The following is an 18,159-nucleotide window of genomic DNA, read 5'->3' as shown; positions in this document are numbered from 1 at the left end:
AGTGGGGAGGAGCTGATAACCCCAGCCCTTCCATAATCTGAACTCGAAGGGGGCTGTTCTTCATCTTGCCAATGAACAACATCTTGATCCACCATTTCATTTGGGCAGCGGAAGTATTTCGCATCTCTTGTACACAAATGACACCATTCTATTCATCAATAATGCAAGGATGGGTCTGATGAGGTTGAGTATCGTCTTCCTTAGGGGATAATTACTCTGAATCTGGGGAGCCTCTATAGACTCCTCATAGAGATTCCTTAAATCCACGATGAGAGATATAAAATAGAAATAAATTGATATATATATATATATATATATATATATATATATAAACTAATTTACAATCCTGTAAAGAGTGATATGAACCATAGGAAGAATTTTTAGAATCAAAATATAACTCAAAATCCCTAAAATCGTGACTTAATATAAATAGTAAACTTACTATTTATAGACGGTCATGATTTCCACTCGACCTCATGGTTTTCGGCCAAAAATAGTAACTATCCTATTTGGACTAACCACTTTGTTCTCCTAATTTTTCTAAGCATTTTTCATGTTGGACACAACTCCTAAAACTCAATGGATCAAAAGTTATGATGGAACTATAAATTACTATAAATAATAAAAACATAAATAAAATGAACGATATGATGGAATCTCACAAATTCGGCATCGACAACCCAGAATAGCAGGGTTGGTTGGCTAAAGTAGCTTCTCCCACCCAAAATTATATATGATATGTCGAATAACTCATTCTGATTTGCGAGATATGCCTGTTTCTATCCATCCACATAGGTGGACCACGAAGAAGAGATGAAGATGAAGCAAGTGATGATGATGCAGAAGGGAGGAAAAAGATTCTCTCTCTCTCTCTCTCTCTCTCTCTCTCTCTCTCTCACACACACACACACACACAAAAGTTGGGACATTTAAGAGGTGGTGATGCCCAAACTCCTTTTCTCTCTTCTAGTTCTCCCCTTTTGTAATATAATTTATATATAAAGGAGGGATAAGGTTTCAGGTGTGTACACAATATGGTGTTCCGCCACCCTATGGACTTTAATATACCTTATTATGTAGGAAGTTTATTTTATTTTATTTTTGTTATACACACGCACCCGCCACACACTCATGCACACCGTGGTGGGATTTCACCACCTATGGGTTTCGAACCCAAGACCTCGTGTTGAAATTCCTCAGAGTCTACCACTTAGGCAAGGACTGAAACCCTATTATGTAGGAAGTTCATTGATCTGACTCACATGCATATTTTACAATATAGGTCATCCATCATAAATTAAAATCCCATGATAATTAATTAATGGACCATCAAATCTCAATTATCAAATCATTATCAAGTGTGATTAAAAAGGCTTTAATGATTAAAATAAAACTTTAACAGTTGAAAATATTTTAAAAGTTGATTAAAACTTTCTAAGTGATGGGTCCCATGGTAAAACCACTTGATAAGTCCTTGATTTAATAAGATTTAACCTTAAACAAGTCCCATGGTAAATTTGATGGATCCCTAATTGGCCCATGCAAAAATCAATGAGCCCTGATTGATGTATCTAACATTATCATTTTTAGTTTCCTTTAAGAAATCTTCATAAAATGAGCCAAAGTTGTCCAGTCAAGATCTAAGACCCCTTTATGCCATCGGTTTAAGGATTAATCAACTTATGTGCAACATCAAGTCTCTAATCATATAATCATAGCCTAAGTTAATGGGACATTGACAATCGACTTGTTATTCGATCCACTAATGTAAGTGTCCAAAAGTTTATACATACATACATACATATACATATATATATATATATATATATATATATATATATATATATATACATATATATATATATATATATATGGATCCTATACTCAGTGCATATTCACGCTCATGTATAAGATAAGGATTGAAGGCACAACCGAAACCTAGTTGGTTCCTAATAGTGGAGACCTTTAAAAAAAAAAAATAATAATAATAATAATATATTTCATATATGGAAAACCATGTACAGCCTGCAAAACTACATTTTGGGCTACCCGAGGGGAAACCTATCATATCGAAAACTTGAAAACAAAAAAAGTGAGAATCTATAGAAGCGACAGGACCTAGGCATGCGCTAAACCTCTCTAATGTTGCCTAGGCTCACTTTGTCCATGAAGATTAGCCCCCTAATGTGGATCGGGAGGTCGGCTAAGTTCTTGGAGAAAAGGAAGATCTGACAGTCGACCCCCATTTTGGCTAGATCATCGGCTGAGCGAGTCAATTCCCTCATATAGGATGACCATACATTTCTACCAATAATGTCCACAAATATTTCCCAAGCACTTGTATTAGTTATGGCTCATCAATGTATTAAAATTTATGAAACACAACTCTTCTTGACCAATAACCATTGTGTCTAATCTCAAGTTTCTAAAGACTAGATGATGTAATATTTACTCGCATAATTTATGATATGTATGATTAAGACAGCACTAGATTAAGCTACTGTACATAGCATATATTTAAGAAGACCCATAGTAATTAATATCAATGACTAAGATCGACTTTATCATATATGCATGTAGTCAAATTAGAGTGTACATTGATTTTCACATCCCCAATTCCAACAATGATAAACACTCAAAAGTCTTAAACTAACATCTAAAACTTGAGATGTGAAGAGTACTAAGGCCTCAGGGTTTTGTGGTAGACTTACAAGAGTTTCAAAGCATAAGTCATGAGTTCGAGTACATATTGTGGTATGTGTGGGTGTGAGATATCGTGGTATGTGTGGGTGTGAGGGTGCATGTGTAAGAAAAATTAAGGGCCTGTTTGGCCGGGCGGATTAAGAGGGATGAGATGGTAAAATCCCAGGATATGCCAAACGAGCCAAATAGACCGGATGAACTTATCCCAGGATATAATGAACCCATGGATTTTAAACCAATCCACTGACATCACCATCATTACCTTAAAATTGATCCCATCCCTCCAAATCCCGTTCAATCATGCCTAGGCCGTGTTTGGTTGGACGGATTGGAAGGGATTGGAAGGTAAAATCCCGGGATATGCTGGGCATGCCAAACAGACTCCATGAACTTGTCTCGAGATATAGCAATTCAATGGATCTTAAACCAATCCACTCACACTACCATCATTACCTTAAAATCCATCCCATCCCTCCTAATCCCATGGGATCCATCCGGCCAAACAGGCCCTACATAAGAAAGGTAGGTAGAATATTCCACGACGATTCGTTTCAACTAGGAAATGGATTGGCTACTCCCCCTAACACCAGCACGGTAGTTAATGGTCGATGCTCTGTGGGCCTCACCATGATGCATGTGTTTCATCCATTTTGTTCATCCAATTTTACAGATCATTTTAGGGCTTGATCCCAAAAATGAGAGATATAAATCTCAGGTGGACCACACCACAGGAAAACAATAGTGATTGGATATCCACCATTAAATCCTCCTAAGGCCTATCATACTGTTTATTTGACATCCAATCTATTGATTCACCCAGATGAAGGGAAAAAACAAAAATCAGCTTGATCCAAAACTTTTATTGTCCCCAAAAAGTTTTTAATGGTCTACGTTCATTCAACACTGTTTGCTGTAACGTGGTTCACTTAAGATTGGGATATACCTTATTTTTGGTCTCATATCATAAAATGATCTATAAAAATAGATGAACAACATGGATGAAACACATACATCATCATGGGGCCCACAGAGCACTGACCACCGCCCATCGGCTGGTGGCAGGGAGTAGCCAATCCGTTTCCGAATGGATGATAGCTGGAGTAAAATCCAGGCGATACCTTGGAGCGAGTTTGTCGTGACGCTTATTATGGATTTCTACGATGATGGGTCATATTATTAGACGGTGTACTTTTGCTATGAAAATGAGTTACACATGTGAAAAAAAAAAAAAAAACCGAAGCGGATTAGCTGGTGTACCACACACCATCGATCTGGGTACGTGTAGTGGGAAGAGAGTGCCTTGAGCTCCGAGTTGTACCAACGGTTCAAAGGAGATCAAAGTTACATTACCCCAAAATGATGTATTTATTATATCCACACCATTCATTCATTTTGCAAGATCATTTTAGAGCATTATGCCAGAAAAAATTCATTTAAAAAGTTTAAGTGGACCACACCATAAATAACAGTGGGACAATGATTCTCACAGTTAAAACAATTACAGGGCTCTGATTAGAAACTTTCCTTGCTTCCAAAAGAGTTTCAATGGTAGACGTTCAATCCCCACTACTTATTATTATGTGGTCCACTCGTTCTCTTAGATCTATCATATTTATTTACTTCTCAAAGTTTTAATGACTAATTTTCCAAATGGAAGGACAGTTGGGATATAACACGTGATTGACGAGACCCATAAAACTTGGTGACGTAAAAACACCAGCCAGATCGGTGGCGTGTCGTGCACCAGCAAATCTTCCAAAAAAAAAAAACAATAAAACCCTGCAATGATTTTGTGTATCTTGGGCCGATTTTCAGTGGCGTGTTACCGGCCAATCTTCTTTAAAAATAAATAAATAAATAAATAAATAACATGAAATGATTTCGCGGATTTGGATCGATTTTCAAAGATGTGGGTCCTGACATTCGTATGATCAGTGAAATTTCAGGGGTGGCTCTCACTCAAAAGAAAATGCAGGTTGGAACGACTGATTGCAAAGTAAAATATTATTGTGCTGATTGCCCACCGACACTGTCATGCACGGGTTCCCCGTGTTACTCATGTATGCGTTTTATCCGTGGGCCGTTCATCCATTCTTTCAGTTCAGTTTAGACCATAAGCCCTAACATAAGGCAGGTCAAAATCTTAGTGGGCCACACCATAAGAAATAATGGTGATTAAACGTGTACCATTAAAAAAATCTTGGGAGCCACATAAGTTTTGGATCAAGCTGATATTTGTGTTTTCCCATGTCTTTCTCACATAATCTACCAGTTGGATGGCAAATAAACATTACAATGGGCCTAAAAAGCTTATACCAATGGGCATTCAATAACACCATTGTTTTTTCTATAAATTATTTTTGAGCTCACATTCTAAAATAATAATCTGAAATGGATGAAGGGCATGGATAAAATGCGCACATTATTATAGGTATACAAATCACCGTCAGTTATACCGATCTGCATCTTGACTAGCCTGTCTGATTTACTCAACTGATGACTAATCGAATCCCTTAGAACACGGAAGCATGAATGGAAATCATAAAAATCAACTTGATCCAAAACTTTTGTGGCCCCCAAGTAGTTATCAACATTAGGTTTTTAATTTCCACTGTTTAATGTGGTGTGGTTCACTTGAGCTTTTGATTTGCTTTTTTTTTTTTGTTTTTTTGCTCATGCTCTAAAATGAGCCAGTGGAATGGATGAACAGCATGGATATGACCCACACAACATGATAGACCTCACAATTTTTGGACCTAAAATGTTAAGCCCCTTTCATTTTGCTCCAAAACACTAGATTGGTCAACATCAGCTTTAGGCCCCGTGCTGAAAATACAAATGATAATGGCTACTTTACCATGTAAATACATTGTAATTTGAAAATCAAATAGGCACTAAAAAGCTTTCAACAGTATTTGTCATTATTATTGCTGCTTCGTGTGATGTGGTCCCTTAAATCTTGAATCTTTGAAATGATTTAGAAAAAAATAGATGGACGGTGTGGATAAAACACATACATGAGGCGTCCCGGCCATCCACATGCATTGACTCCACTGTCCAAGGGTAATTTTCGAATAAATAACAGTTCCTCATCTAATGGAGAGCTTCCACCACATTGGCAGTTCACATGGTACAAATAATTTTTTTTCTTGAAGCAGAGTCACACATACAATACTATCTTTAAGCTTTAATGCTCGATGTCATCGAAGGCTTATGATCCGTAGATGCCATTAAAGTGTCCTTGAATGTGCGTGCAAATTTACACATAATTACATAATTGCGGTGGTTGTTTCATATTTCAATTGTATTTCTCATAGAAGTTTTATATATATATATATATATATATATATATATATATAGGTGTAATCAAAAATATAAGGGTATCTCAAGACTTTCTAATCCATACCAAGATGTTTCCAAAGGCTTATAAGGGTGATCAGAGGCTTGTTTAAATTAGGCAATCTCTATATCTTGTAATTTTCTGCTTTCTTGATATATTAGTGTCGCTTTATGCCGTGGTTTTTTTCTGTAAAAATTTTTCCATGTTAAATTTAGAGTATTTATAATTGGACTTAATTATATGATTAGAATACTTTGCTTAATTTATCTATCTATGCTTTGGCTGTTCCCAGCAAATTTGCAGTAAATTCTGTGTCAAAGAAGGTGCAAAGCAATAGAAGTACCACGTGCAAAAATTAGAGCCTCGAGGTAGCGGTTCCCATTTCATTTATAAAAAAATAAAATAAAATAAAAACGTGAAGAAAAAAGCCGTGCGCGGTGGGTGGGTCGAGACCATAAATAGCCTGACAAACTCCATCCCAACCAACGAAATCTTCACTCACCCTTCCTCACATTCTCACCCGTCCGTTATCCAATCAGATATGGATTCGATCTCCAATCATTCAAACTCACCCAACACCTTCGAAGAAGATTGGAAATTCGCCATGCAACTGTCCAATGCTTCTGTCCTCCCAATGGCTATCAAAGCCCTCATCGAACTCGATGTGTTTGAGATCATGTCCAAATGTGGGCCAGGGGCTCACCTCTCGGCTTCCGAGATTGCCGCTCACCTCCCCACATCTAACCAACATGCCGCTGCTGCCACCCTCGATCGTGTCCTGCGCCTTCTTGCCAGCTTCTCTGTTCTCACGTGCACTTCACGCACTTGTGCTGACGGGTGCGTGGAAAGGGTCTATGGTTTGGCATCTGTATGCAAGTTGCTCGTTAAAAATCAAGACGGTGCGTCCCTTGCGACCATGAGTCTTTTAACACAAGATCGAGTCATTCTCGAAATGTGGTAAGCAGCTGATAAATGCTTGGTGTGTCTTTAAAACAAATGGCTTCCAATACCGCGGATAGATAGACCTCTCGTAACTACTTTTCATGCAACCAACCAATCAGGTGGGCCACCTTCGTGATGGTTATGACAAATCTACTTCGTCCAACAGTCAAATCATCTCATTTTATGTCCAAGGATAAAAATTTTGTGAGACCCAAAGTTCAAGTGGGTCCCACAAAATTTTTGGGATGCGTTTTGGCTAAGCCAGGTGGCTGCTCTGTGTGCCCCACCATGATGTATATGTTTTATCCACACCGTCCATACATTTTTTTTCAGATAATTTTAGGGCTTGATCCAAAAATTAGGCAGATCTAAATCTCGGGTAAACCATACCACGAAAAAATAGTAGTGATTCAATATCCACCATTAAAAACCTTCCGGGGCGTATCATTTTTATTTGACATCCAACCTGTTGATTAGGTCATAAAGACCTTTTGTCGATACCCTTTTGTCATTCCTTTGTGCTCACTTCCATATGAAATATAGATTTTTTTCTTCTTCTTCTTCTTTTTTTTTTTTTTTTTTTTAAAAAATTTTAAATTTTTTTTTTTTAATAATGGTCATAGAGACCGGGATGGAGGGAAAAACAAATATCGGCTTGATGCAAAACTTTTGTGGCCCCAAGAATTTTTTAACGGTGGGCATTCATTCAACAATGTTTCCTTTGATGTGGTCCACTTGTGATTTAGATCTACCTGATTTTTAGATACATTCATAGAATGATATAGAAAAATGGATGAACGGCGTAGATGAAACTCATACATCATTGTGTGGCCCACAGAGCATCGACTAGTGGCCATTGGCTTGCGGCTGGGTCACTAGCCAATCCGCGTCCCAAAAGTAGAGGGAGAACCGAAGTTCAAGTGGATCCCACGGTAGGAAAAAGTGGGACGGCTAATGCCTACCACTGAAACCTTCTGAGCTCCAACGTCATGTTTACATGCCATCAAAACCGTTGATGAGGTTTACCAAACCATATTAGTCATTGACACTGGTATGAACTTAAAACTAAGAAATAATAGCATGATCAAAAACTTCTGTTGTGATACAGAGCTAAGTTTAGAATCTGCATGATTTTCAGGCCCACTCCATAAAATTATCTGAAAAAACTAGTGGACAGATTGGATTTGTCTTGAGCATCACGGTAGGCTACACCATCTTGGTATGACTTTATAACAGTGTCTTCGACTGTGAGCATTCACTTCCAAGGTGGCCCATGAGTATTGGATCGGCCTCATTTTTTGGTCCACACCTTAGGAAATTTTGGTGGATGGGATGATTTTTAAGAACATTAGGATGGGGTGACACGAGTGATCCAATGATATTTGTTGTACACTTTCACTGTTTTCTTTCTCTATGCCCTACCAGAGCTTTAGATCTGTCTCATTTTTTGGTCCATGACTTAAAATGATTGGGAGAAAGTGATTGATGGGTCACAAATATTAGGGAGGACTTGTTACTGTTTGAAAGTGGGTGCTGTTTCCAACCACGTGGCTCACTTGAGTTTTAGATTTACATCATCTTGCACCTATGCCTTAAAATTATTTGAAGAAATTAGCGTAGTTGGTGATTTTTCTTAAACATCACAGTGGCCCCGCGTGGCTAGCATGCATAAGCTAGTGGAAGAACGGTTGCTGCATTTACCCGTGGCACGAAACTATGGGACCTCCATGATTTACATGTTTTATCCAAGTTCAGCCATTTTGCCAGCTCAACTTAGAGCATGAGCTAAAAAATGAGGAATATAGAAAGCGATCATGCCATAGGAAACCGTGGGGATAATGGAACTAACCGTAGAAACTTAAATCAGGGCATGCTGTGATGTTTATTTGCCATCCAACTTGTTCATAAGTTCACATAGTTAAACGCCACATGGACCTGGCTGAAGGGAAGACACAAATACCAGCTTGATCCAAAACCTTTGTGATCCCAACAAGTTTTCAACCTTATCCATCCAATCCCCATAGTTTCGTATGGTGTGGTCCACCATAATGCCTTTGCGATATTCACTCCATCCATCAGATTCGTGAGCTGGTGAAATGTTGGGAGCCAAAAAAAAAGAAAAAAAAAAAGATCCAATGCTTAGGTGAGCCATCACACAGGTAACAATGAACAACAAAATTTCCAAAGGTATGCATTACATCCCATTATTTTCTGTCATGTGGCACACTTAAGTTTTAGATGTGGCTGATTGTTAAAAAAGAAAAAAAGTTTTAGATGTGGCTAATGTTTGTCCTTCCATGGACGGTCCAAAAGGATGGACCGAGTGGATGTTATATGGACACTACATGTGCCCCCACAAAACGCATCCTGCCATTATAATCTAAGTAAGTTCCACGCAAACAGCATGCTTCCGCTCCATTATTTTCGCCGAAATCATTGTCTCGATGTGGCATGGGTTAAGACATTGAGAAGAGACAAAGAAGTCAGTTTGCCCCTTAACATTCAAACGTGGTAATTGTCCATTAGCTCACTTGACTGAAAGTCCATGTGTTAAAATAATGGGCAGTAATGTAAAAATAATTTTATTTTTTTTATTAAAAAGAGATTTTTTGTCCATACCTCAAAAGATTTTTTAATCCTAGTTACACATTATCAGGCCTCAATGTTTTACTAAGGTTAGCACACGGTCTTTTGTGGTGTTTCAAATGACTAGGCACCACTTGAAAGATGCTGTTCTTGAAGGGGAGCTACCATTCATCAAAGCCCATGGGAAGTCCTCATATGAGTACGTCTCCACGGAGCTGAAATTCGGCAAGCTCTTTAATAAGGCAATGTGGGACCACTCCACCATTGTCTTGACAAGAATCTTAGAGACCTACAAAGGGTTTGAAGGAGTCAAGGAGTTGGTCGACGTTGGAGGTGGGACGGGAGCCTCGCTTAACCTGATTATCTCTAAGTACCCTCATATCAAGGGAATCAATTTCGATTTGCCAGAAGTCGTCGCCACTGCACCTAACTACCCAGGTATATTTTAGAATATGATTTTTATATGTAGCAAGGCATCTCAGATTAATCATGAGTCCAGTTTGGACTTGCCCAAGATCAATGAAAATTTGGACTTGACTTGCCCAGGTCAATGAAAATTTGAAATTTCCTTTTTTTAAAAAAAAAGAAAAAAAAGTAAGGGATTGACACAGGGATGAACGTGATGAGGTCGAGTGCCGTCTTCCTTAGGGAATAATTACTCCGAATCCACGGAGCTTCTCTGGACTCCTCACAGGAATTCCTCAAATCTTTGAGGAGAGAGAAAATAGAATAAATAAATTCTAATAAAATCCAAAATAAACTGATTGATAATAAATTATTTACAAACCCTTAAATAGTGATATAAACCCTAGGAAGAAGTTTCAAATCAAACTCCCTAAAACCGTGACTTACTATAAATATTAAACTTATAGACGGTCATGATTTCCACTAGACCTCATGGTTTTCGGATGAAAATAGTAAGTGTCCTATTTGGCCTAACCAATTTGTTCTCCTAATTTTATTAAGCACTTCTCATGTTGGACACAACTCCTAAAACTCAATGGATCAAAAGTTCGTTCCAATTAAAACTTACTATAAATAGTAAAAATGAAAATAAAAAGGATTTTCAACCGTTGATCTGATGAAATCTTGCAAATTCGGCATGGGAAACCCAACATAACAGGTTGGTTGGGTAAAGTAGCTTCTCCTACCCAAAATCATATATGTTAGGTCGAATAACTCATTCTGGTTTGTAAGATATGCCTATTTTAAGGTTCTAACAATCCGGATCACTTCCACCTTCGAGCAGGCCTTCTCTGGGCATCTTGGACATGAAACTGTCTGCGACCCGCCCTACATCAGGGATGAATCGACCTAACTTGCCAGTGTAAAAGGTGACTTGGGGGCTTGTGGTATTGAACTGGATCGGATTTGACTGGTTCTGAATCGACTTGGACGAGTCTCACCAGACTCATTCAAGTCTTCAAATATAACTGATTGCACTCTTATGTCTTCAGCAGTAGTTTTTTTCAACTTGCCATGTGTGTATGACATCCAACCAGTTCAAAAGGTTGGCACTACCATAACAATCACCTAACACAAAACTCTGATCGGTTTCATGAGTTGGATGGGAATAATGCAGAACAAGAGGTTAAAAACTACCAAAAAAATTATTAAAAATAGAAAGTACAAGGACCTGTTTGGTAGATGCATCTCATTTTAGTTAATAGTAATTACATATTATAGATCTCGATCTTTGATATGTAATGACTGATAATGTGAACTCATTATGTTTGAGAATCAAGATCTCTAATACAGTGCTGTTGGCTAAAATGAGAGTGAACATTTTTAGGCATGTACCAAACGGGGTCTGAGTATTTCCAAATGGGAAGAGCTGGAATGCAACCATTCAAAATCAACAGGATCTCCTTAATTAATATATACCAAACGGGCCCTTATAATCGCTTTTTTGTTGGGATGGAAGTGAGAAGACAAGATTGACTTTTCATTACAGGTGTGGAGCATGTTGGAGGAGATATGTTTGCCAGCGTTCCAAGCGCAGAAGCCATTTTAGTTAAGGTAAGCTGAGTTGTTTTTTTTTTTTTTTTTAAATAAATTTTTTAATTAATTAATTAATTAATTATTATTATTATTATTTACTGAAAACATGTATTGATACAATAAACACTGATGAAACTGTACAGACGATATACAATTTGGGCTAGCCCTCCGAGACAGAGGAGGAGGCAGCCTATCATAACCTATAATTTAACTGTGCAGAACAATGCTATGTTTCCCTAACCATTCCTAGGCCTGCTCGGTCAAGGAAGAGATCCCCTCTGATCAAGAGCGGGAGGACAGCAATCTGGTCAAACTCCTTGTCCAGTTGGCTTTCGCTGCCCAGACGAGCTAGCCCATCTGCCACTCTATTAGCTTCCCTCGGAATGTGCTGAATTGTGATAATAGCCATTCCCTGCATAATTTCTAATTTCCTTTTCCAGTAGTAGATGCTCCATGGAGTTGGACTTGCATTAGAAAATAAGTCCACTGCTGCTTCCAAGTCGTTTTCCACTTTATATATCCAGGCAGAGATTCATTCCGTCCACTAATGCATTTACTGCCACCTGAAAGTTAGTTCTAATAACAAAACCTTTGGAGAATGCAAAGATGAGGTAGCCTTTATCATTGCGACAGACTCCCCCCACTAGCCGAAAGGCCCGGGTTTCCCTGAGAGGACTCATCCACGTTCAGTTTCACCCAGCCTACTGCTAGCCTTCCCCATTTGATAATTGAAAAGGGCAATATGCTACTGTGGTTGGAGTGGAGGCCCAGGTCTCGGAGGGCCTTTTGGCTTCTACGATCTCTGCTTGGCAGGAGAGGGGTATGTGGAGGCGATGATGGAGAACTATCTAGGGGTACGGGTACGGGTATCGTTAGGGCATAGAGATGATGGCCCACTAAGATTCCCAGTTCCAAGACTAGTGTATCATATACCATAGTTTTGAAATTCGCTGACTTGGCTCAAAACTCAGGCGAGTGAAGCTGATTTGGTGAGGTTTCCAGCAGAATATCTTCAGCCAAGTCACTCTGGGCCAATTTAGTTTCTTATAATAAAAATGGAGGGCACGATTCTCCAAAGAAACACATGCTTAACCAACCAAGTAACAACAGATTAGTCCAATTAAATTTGCTATTTTACTTTTATTATATCTAAATAATACTTTAAATATGTATTATTTGTTTAAATATTATTCAGTCGAGTCAGGTGCAACACAATCGTATTTGAGTTGAGTTTTGTGAGGTTTTCGAACTACAGAATAGACCAGGCTCAGGACACAGCTTCATGCACATCTGGTTTTCTTCTCCAGCCCATGTGCAAGTCCATGCCTGCATGTCTGCAGTCGCTAGGACAGTCCTAATCCATAAACTTGGGTACATCATATGAATGAGCCAGCTTAGTAGCTTAGAAAGCGAGCAGCAAGCAGCTAAAAAACTACAGCACACTAGCGCGTTCTACTAATAGGCTTTGAAGCCAGCAAGCAACGGCTGTTGCGCGCATTAGTGCTCATACTTTTCAACGCTAGCGCGTTTTACCTTAGTAATAAGCTTTAATTTGAAGCCAGCATCCGTTGCTTGCTGCTTGCTTCAAAGACATTGCACGCTAGCGCACTCAGTAGTTTTGAAGCTGGGCTAAGGCTGCCTTCTTTTAAAGCTAGCTGTGAAGTAGTGAGCGGAGCTTGAAAAACGAAGCCTGAACGTGGTCGATTAACACTGTCATCTAGAGTGGGTTGTCCTAACACATCTCAAACCCTACAGGGTAAAAGGTGAAATGCTGGCTGAGAATGTAACAATATAGACCCATGGATTGAATGTTGTTGCGGTTTCCAAGTATTCAAACGATATTTACTATCAAAATAACGTTTAAAACACCATGTATACTCAGAACACAAGTAATGAAAAAAAAAAAATAATAAATAAAAAATAAATAAATAAAAAAATCCTTTGTTCAAATTGAATTAAGCTTTTTCTTACAAATAAACTTATTTTGATAGAAAACTAAAAGCATTTGAAAGTGATTGAAAGATTAGATCAGAACTCCTTGCCTGATTGATAGAATTGAGTAGAAGGTGAAAAGAAATTAGTGGAGGGCTGCAAATTTATAGATGGATTAATTGGAAATAAAGGATCAAAGAGAGGAACAAATGATTTTATTACCAACACCCAGATCCATAGCTCAAGTGGTAGACTGAGTGAAAGAAACCTCGTTTCAACACTGTGGTCTTGGTATCGATTCCCTAGTGGGGGTGGCTAACAGTGAAGTGTGAGCTGACAGTGGGTGTACTAACAAGCTAACAAATTTTTTTTTTTTTGATTTTATTGCCATGGTTCATTACAAATGTATGTTGTTACTTATGTACATAGAAATCTATTTTAATTGAAGTTTTGTGTTTTGATTTTATTCATTTCCAATATACATATACATATATGCACACACGTACCCACTTTTTGCACTGGGTCAATTTTTAATTAAAGTTATATTAAACATGAATTATCATTACCTTCTTTTTAGAGTTTCTATTTCGTTGACCGAATTTTGGACTGCCTTTTTATATTTTCGTTATCATTTTTTGTGGCATGCCATTTGCTAACAGGGATCTATAATCGTTAGTTACTTATGAAAACCTACGTATGCCTCAAGTTGCTTATCTTGGTTTCTACATGTTAAGCTGAAGTGATTAAGTAACCTTTTTTTTTAACTTGAAGTTCCTTATAATTGATCTTAAACCAAACTTTCTTATCCCAAATAAGTTACTTGTCTGCTGCTAACTAGAAAAAGTAGCTTCTGCTTTTATCGGAACGGGCCCTTAACATTTTATCTTATCATCCACAGAAATTTTCATTGAACTCAACACTGTATCAAAGTGTGTGTGTGTGTGTGTGTGTGTGTGTGTGTGTGTGTGTGTGTCTGTGTGTGTGTATAAAGTACATTGTATCATTTTTGGAATACATTGTGGTAAATTCATACAATGATATATTATAAACAAGTTTAAATAATATGACAAACATTTTTCTTTCAGGCATGCTTATGATTAGCAAGGGGTTCTACTAAAATGTCACTGGAACTTGGAAAAAAGTGACAATTTTTTTAAAAAAGTTAGTTTCCAAAAAAGAATTTAGAGAGAGAGAGAGAGAGAGAGAGAGAGAGAGAGAGAGAGGGCAAGGAAAACTTTGTACAACTTTTCATGAATCTGTACAACTTTTCATGAATAATAATTCATGGAAAATATTTTCCAACAAAATAAGTGAATTCCCAATTAGGGGAAGCTATCATTTTCTTGTATAAGTATTTTCTTTCACGATCTCATAGAAATGAATTCTGTTTGCAAACAAATTTACTGAAGAGTTTGTATAACTATGAAGTGGATGTGTTTGTAACAAATTTACTAAAGAGTTTGTTTGTTTGTATAACTATGAAGTGGATATTCATGGATTGGACGGATGAGCGGTGCATCCAAATTCTAAAGAACTGCTACAAAGCATTGCCTGACTCTGGAAAGGTGATCATTGTGGAAAATGTTCTTCCAGAAGAAATAAAGAACGATGTGGGTGTTCAGGGCAGCTTCCTGCTTGATGTGATCGAGACAGCCTGGAGCAAAGGGAAGATCAGGACTGTGAAGGAGTTTGAAGAGTTGGCAAAGATAGCTGGTTTTGCTGGTTTTAGCCTTGCGAGTTTTGCATGTAACCATGGGGCCATGGAATGCTGCAAAATTGTGTGATTTTTAGCTTGGTGGCCTACATATCTTTTCTTTTTTCCTTCAGTGTCCTATGTTTGCGCAGTTTCTGGTCGTCTCTGGTGTATGCTTTTTTAATTGAAAGAATAAAACTTCAAGAGTGGATGCAATATTTATGTACGTGATGCGGTTCTTTTTTGCATCATGACACAGGAATAAACAATTCTTCCGAAATGTAGCAATTTGATGTACATGTGCCAAAAATGGGTTGCACATGTGGACTGGTGAATATGAAGTGTTGGTCTTATTTTTTGAGTGGAGCCCTTATCCTCAACAGAGCTTTGTAGGTTAAGTTCTATTGAGGTGTATTTGCAGACAGGATTAAACTACGACACCACATAATTTTAAAACTACGACACCATAGTTTTAAAACTTGCAGCTGGGGGTTCAAATTGTTGCAGGAAAAAGGTTTTTGTTAGCCTTACTAAGTGAACAACAGATGTCTAAGTATTTCGCATTTTTTTCACACAACAATTTCTTCATTTCAAGAAAAATTGCTATACAACTAGCTAGAATGGAACTACCCCCGGTAGCAAAAACCTGGGGTGGGGACCTCCAATTTATATAAAAAAAAAAAAAAAAAAAAAAAAAAAAGAATACCTCCCTAGGGACCCATTGGATGTATCCTAATAGAACCCAACCCTACTTTATCTAAGAAAATCAGCCCTCGAACCTGCTTGGAAAGGCCGTTCACTTGGTTGAAAAAGCAGAAGGACTAGCTCTCTCTCCCCTCGCGGGCCATCCCATCCGCCGGCCCGTTGCCTTCTCTCTGAATAAGCCTGAATGAAAATGACCTTCTCTGCTTCAACTTAACAATCTTAGAGACCAACGGTCTCCACTGCCAAGGAGTGGGCGACTTCCCAAATAGGAGATCAATCACAACCTTCGAATCGGATTCAACCTCAATCTTATCCAGCCCATTGTCCAAACACAGGATGAGGCCATCATATACTGCATGGAGCTCAGCTCTTTTGTTGGAACCCAACCCATACCCTGTCGAGAAAGCGAATAAAAAGTTCCCTTTATCTCCTCTGTAGATTCCACCTCCTCCTGACATACCCGGGTTGCCTCTAGCCGATCCATCTACATTTAACTTTACCCAATCCTTAACCGGCTTCGCCCATCTCAATATCTCTAACTAGTCCCTCCGGTGGGGAGGAGCCGATAACCCCGACCCTTCCATAATCTGAACCCAGAGGGGGGCTTCTTTTTTTTTTTTGAAAATAAGATTTTTCATTCCATGAAAAGAGGTTACAAAATATTATATACAATTCAGGTTCAGCAGTTCCAGAACAGCCTGCCAGAACCTATCATATGACTATCCACTTCACAATGCAAAAAACCAAGCAACGAGGACCCGACAGAGCTAACTTCTAAGGGCACCCAGGCCCACCTTGTCCAGGAAGATGAGGCCCCTAACCTCCCGAGGGACCTCGGCGACAGAGAGAAAATGGGTGGAGGACTGGGAGCTTCTGCCCAATCTAGCCAACCTATCTGTCGGCCCATTCCCCTCCCTAAGAATATGGCAGAATTTGACTTTCCCATCCTTCTGGAGAGCATTGATCCTACTCAGCCAATACCTCCATTTTCGCCCTAGGCTGGTCGTTCCAATAAAGAAATTGATCACCATCAGAGAGTTAGACTCGATAATGATCCTTTTGAAGCCCTTCTTAAGACATAGGAACAACCCATCATGAATGGCCCTGATTTTGGCTCGGGTGTTAGAGGCCCTGCCATACGCCTCTGCAAAACCGAAAATGAAGATGCCATCCCGCCCCCTCCTGCGAGACATGGGTTTCCCTTGACAGAGCCATCTACGTTCATTTTTACCCAACCGTTAAGGGGCTTCATCCATCTAACAAGAATGACTTTGGGCTCGGGCAGGTGGGACACTTGATGATGTAAACCCAAACGAGACAGGAGCTGGTTGTCGGAAAGGAGATGGGAGTGCTCTAGTAACCATCTGTTGGAGATCGCGTGGAGCCAACCTAACACCCGAGACACTTGCACCTGAAATGTGGGGTGGTTGCCTTCGAACTTGGCCTGGTTCCTACCCCTCCACAGTTCCCAAATGATGAATCCTGGGACCAATTTAAACAACGTTCTCACCCAGCCCCTAGGAAGAGGACCCTACCACCATTGATCAAGCCTAGCTTGCACGGAAGGCACCCTTGCAATAGAAAAGCCGAAGATGGAAGTGAAATGGGACCACACAGCTTTCGCCCGGGCGTTGAGAAGGAAAACATGATTGACTATCTCAATTGCTGACCCTTGGTTCGCCAACCCATTGCAGCAGACACATCGCGAAGCTAGGTGGATACCTTTGGCTTGGACTGCTGATTCCACTGAGATGGCACCCTTAATCGATTTCCAGAGCAACATGGATATCTTCGGTGGCAGTTGCGGAAGCCAAAATTTGTCATGCTAGTCTACCTGCGGTTTGGGCGATCGGCTGTGTTTCCAAGCTATCTTAACTGAGAAGACGCCAGCGGGATCGAGGGGCTACAAAGGGGCATCTGGGCCATCTGAGGTGCAGAAACCTCCGTGGAAGATAGCGTCGATCAGCTCCTCCGGCAAGAAAGAGAAGACTGACGAGGGGGGAAGAGGCCCCGCCTAACCCAAACAGTCCATGATTCTGAGCTCCATCATCCCTATAGGAATTGTATGCTCCACTCTGTGAATAAGGGGGCTAATTCCTGACCAATTATCCCTCCAAAAGCTGCGCTCGCCCCTTCTGAAATGCCATTGCATCTTGGATTCCAATAGAGGAAAAAGTTCCCGAATCCGTTTTCACAACGACGAAGTTGTAACCACAGGCTGAACTTGATCTAGAGAGAGCAGATCATGAGAGTATTT

At 39.3% G+C, this 18,159-nt stretch overlaps 2 protein-coding genes across 3 annotated transcripts in view; one reads left to right on the top strand and one right to left on the bottom strand.

Moving 5' to 3' along the window:
- LOC131257780 (caffeic acid 3-O-methyltransferase-like) overlaps positions 1-15,423 on the top strand; it is a 41,926-nt gene extending 26,503 nt beyond the window's left edge. The window contains exons 1-4 of one of the 2 annotated variants that reach the window (XM_058258664.1): positions 6,520-7,000; positions 9,699-10,009; positions 11,526-11,590; positions 14,989-15,423. In XM_058258664.1, the coding sequence (XP_058114647.1) occupies positions 6,585-7,000; positions 9,699-10,009; positions 11,526-11,590; positions 14,989-15,288 (1,092 nt within the window). In that variant the 5' untranslated portion in view covers positions 6,520-6,584 and the 3' untranslated portion in view covers positions 15,289-15,423. Of the gene's footprint in view, positions 1-6,519; positions 7,001-9,698; positions 10,010-11,525; positions 11,591-14,988 lie in introns of those variants that run through there. The other variant, XM_058258662.1, reaches the window with a different exon arrangement.
- Positions 15,424-16,018: 595 nt separating this feature from the next.
- LOC131257616 (uncharacterized) lies at positions 16,019-16,360 on the bottom strand. The gene has a single exon (XM_058258396.1). It carries the CDS (start codon positions 16,358-16,360, stop codon positions 16,019-16,021), a length of 342 nt encoding a protein of 113 aa, XP_058114379.1.
- Between the last annotated feature and the right edge of the window lie 1,799 nt (positions 16,361-18,159).

This window comes from Magnolia sinica, chromosome 10 (genome assembly GCF_029962835.1).
Source record: "Magnolia sinica isolate HGM2019 chromosome 10, MsV1, whole genome shotgun sequence".
Lineage (NCBI taxonomy): Eukaryota > Viridiplantae > Streptophyta > Magnoliopsida > Magnoliales > Magnoliaceae > Magnolia > Magnolia sinica.
This window is presented reverse-complemented; position numbering and strand designations above follow the sequence as displayed.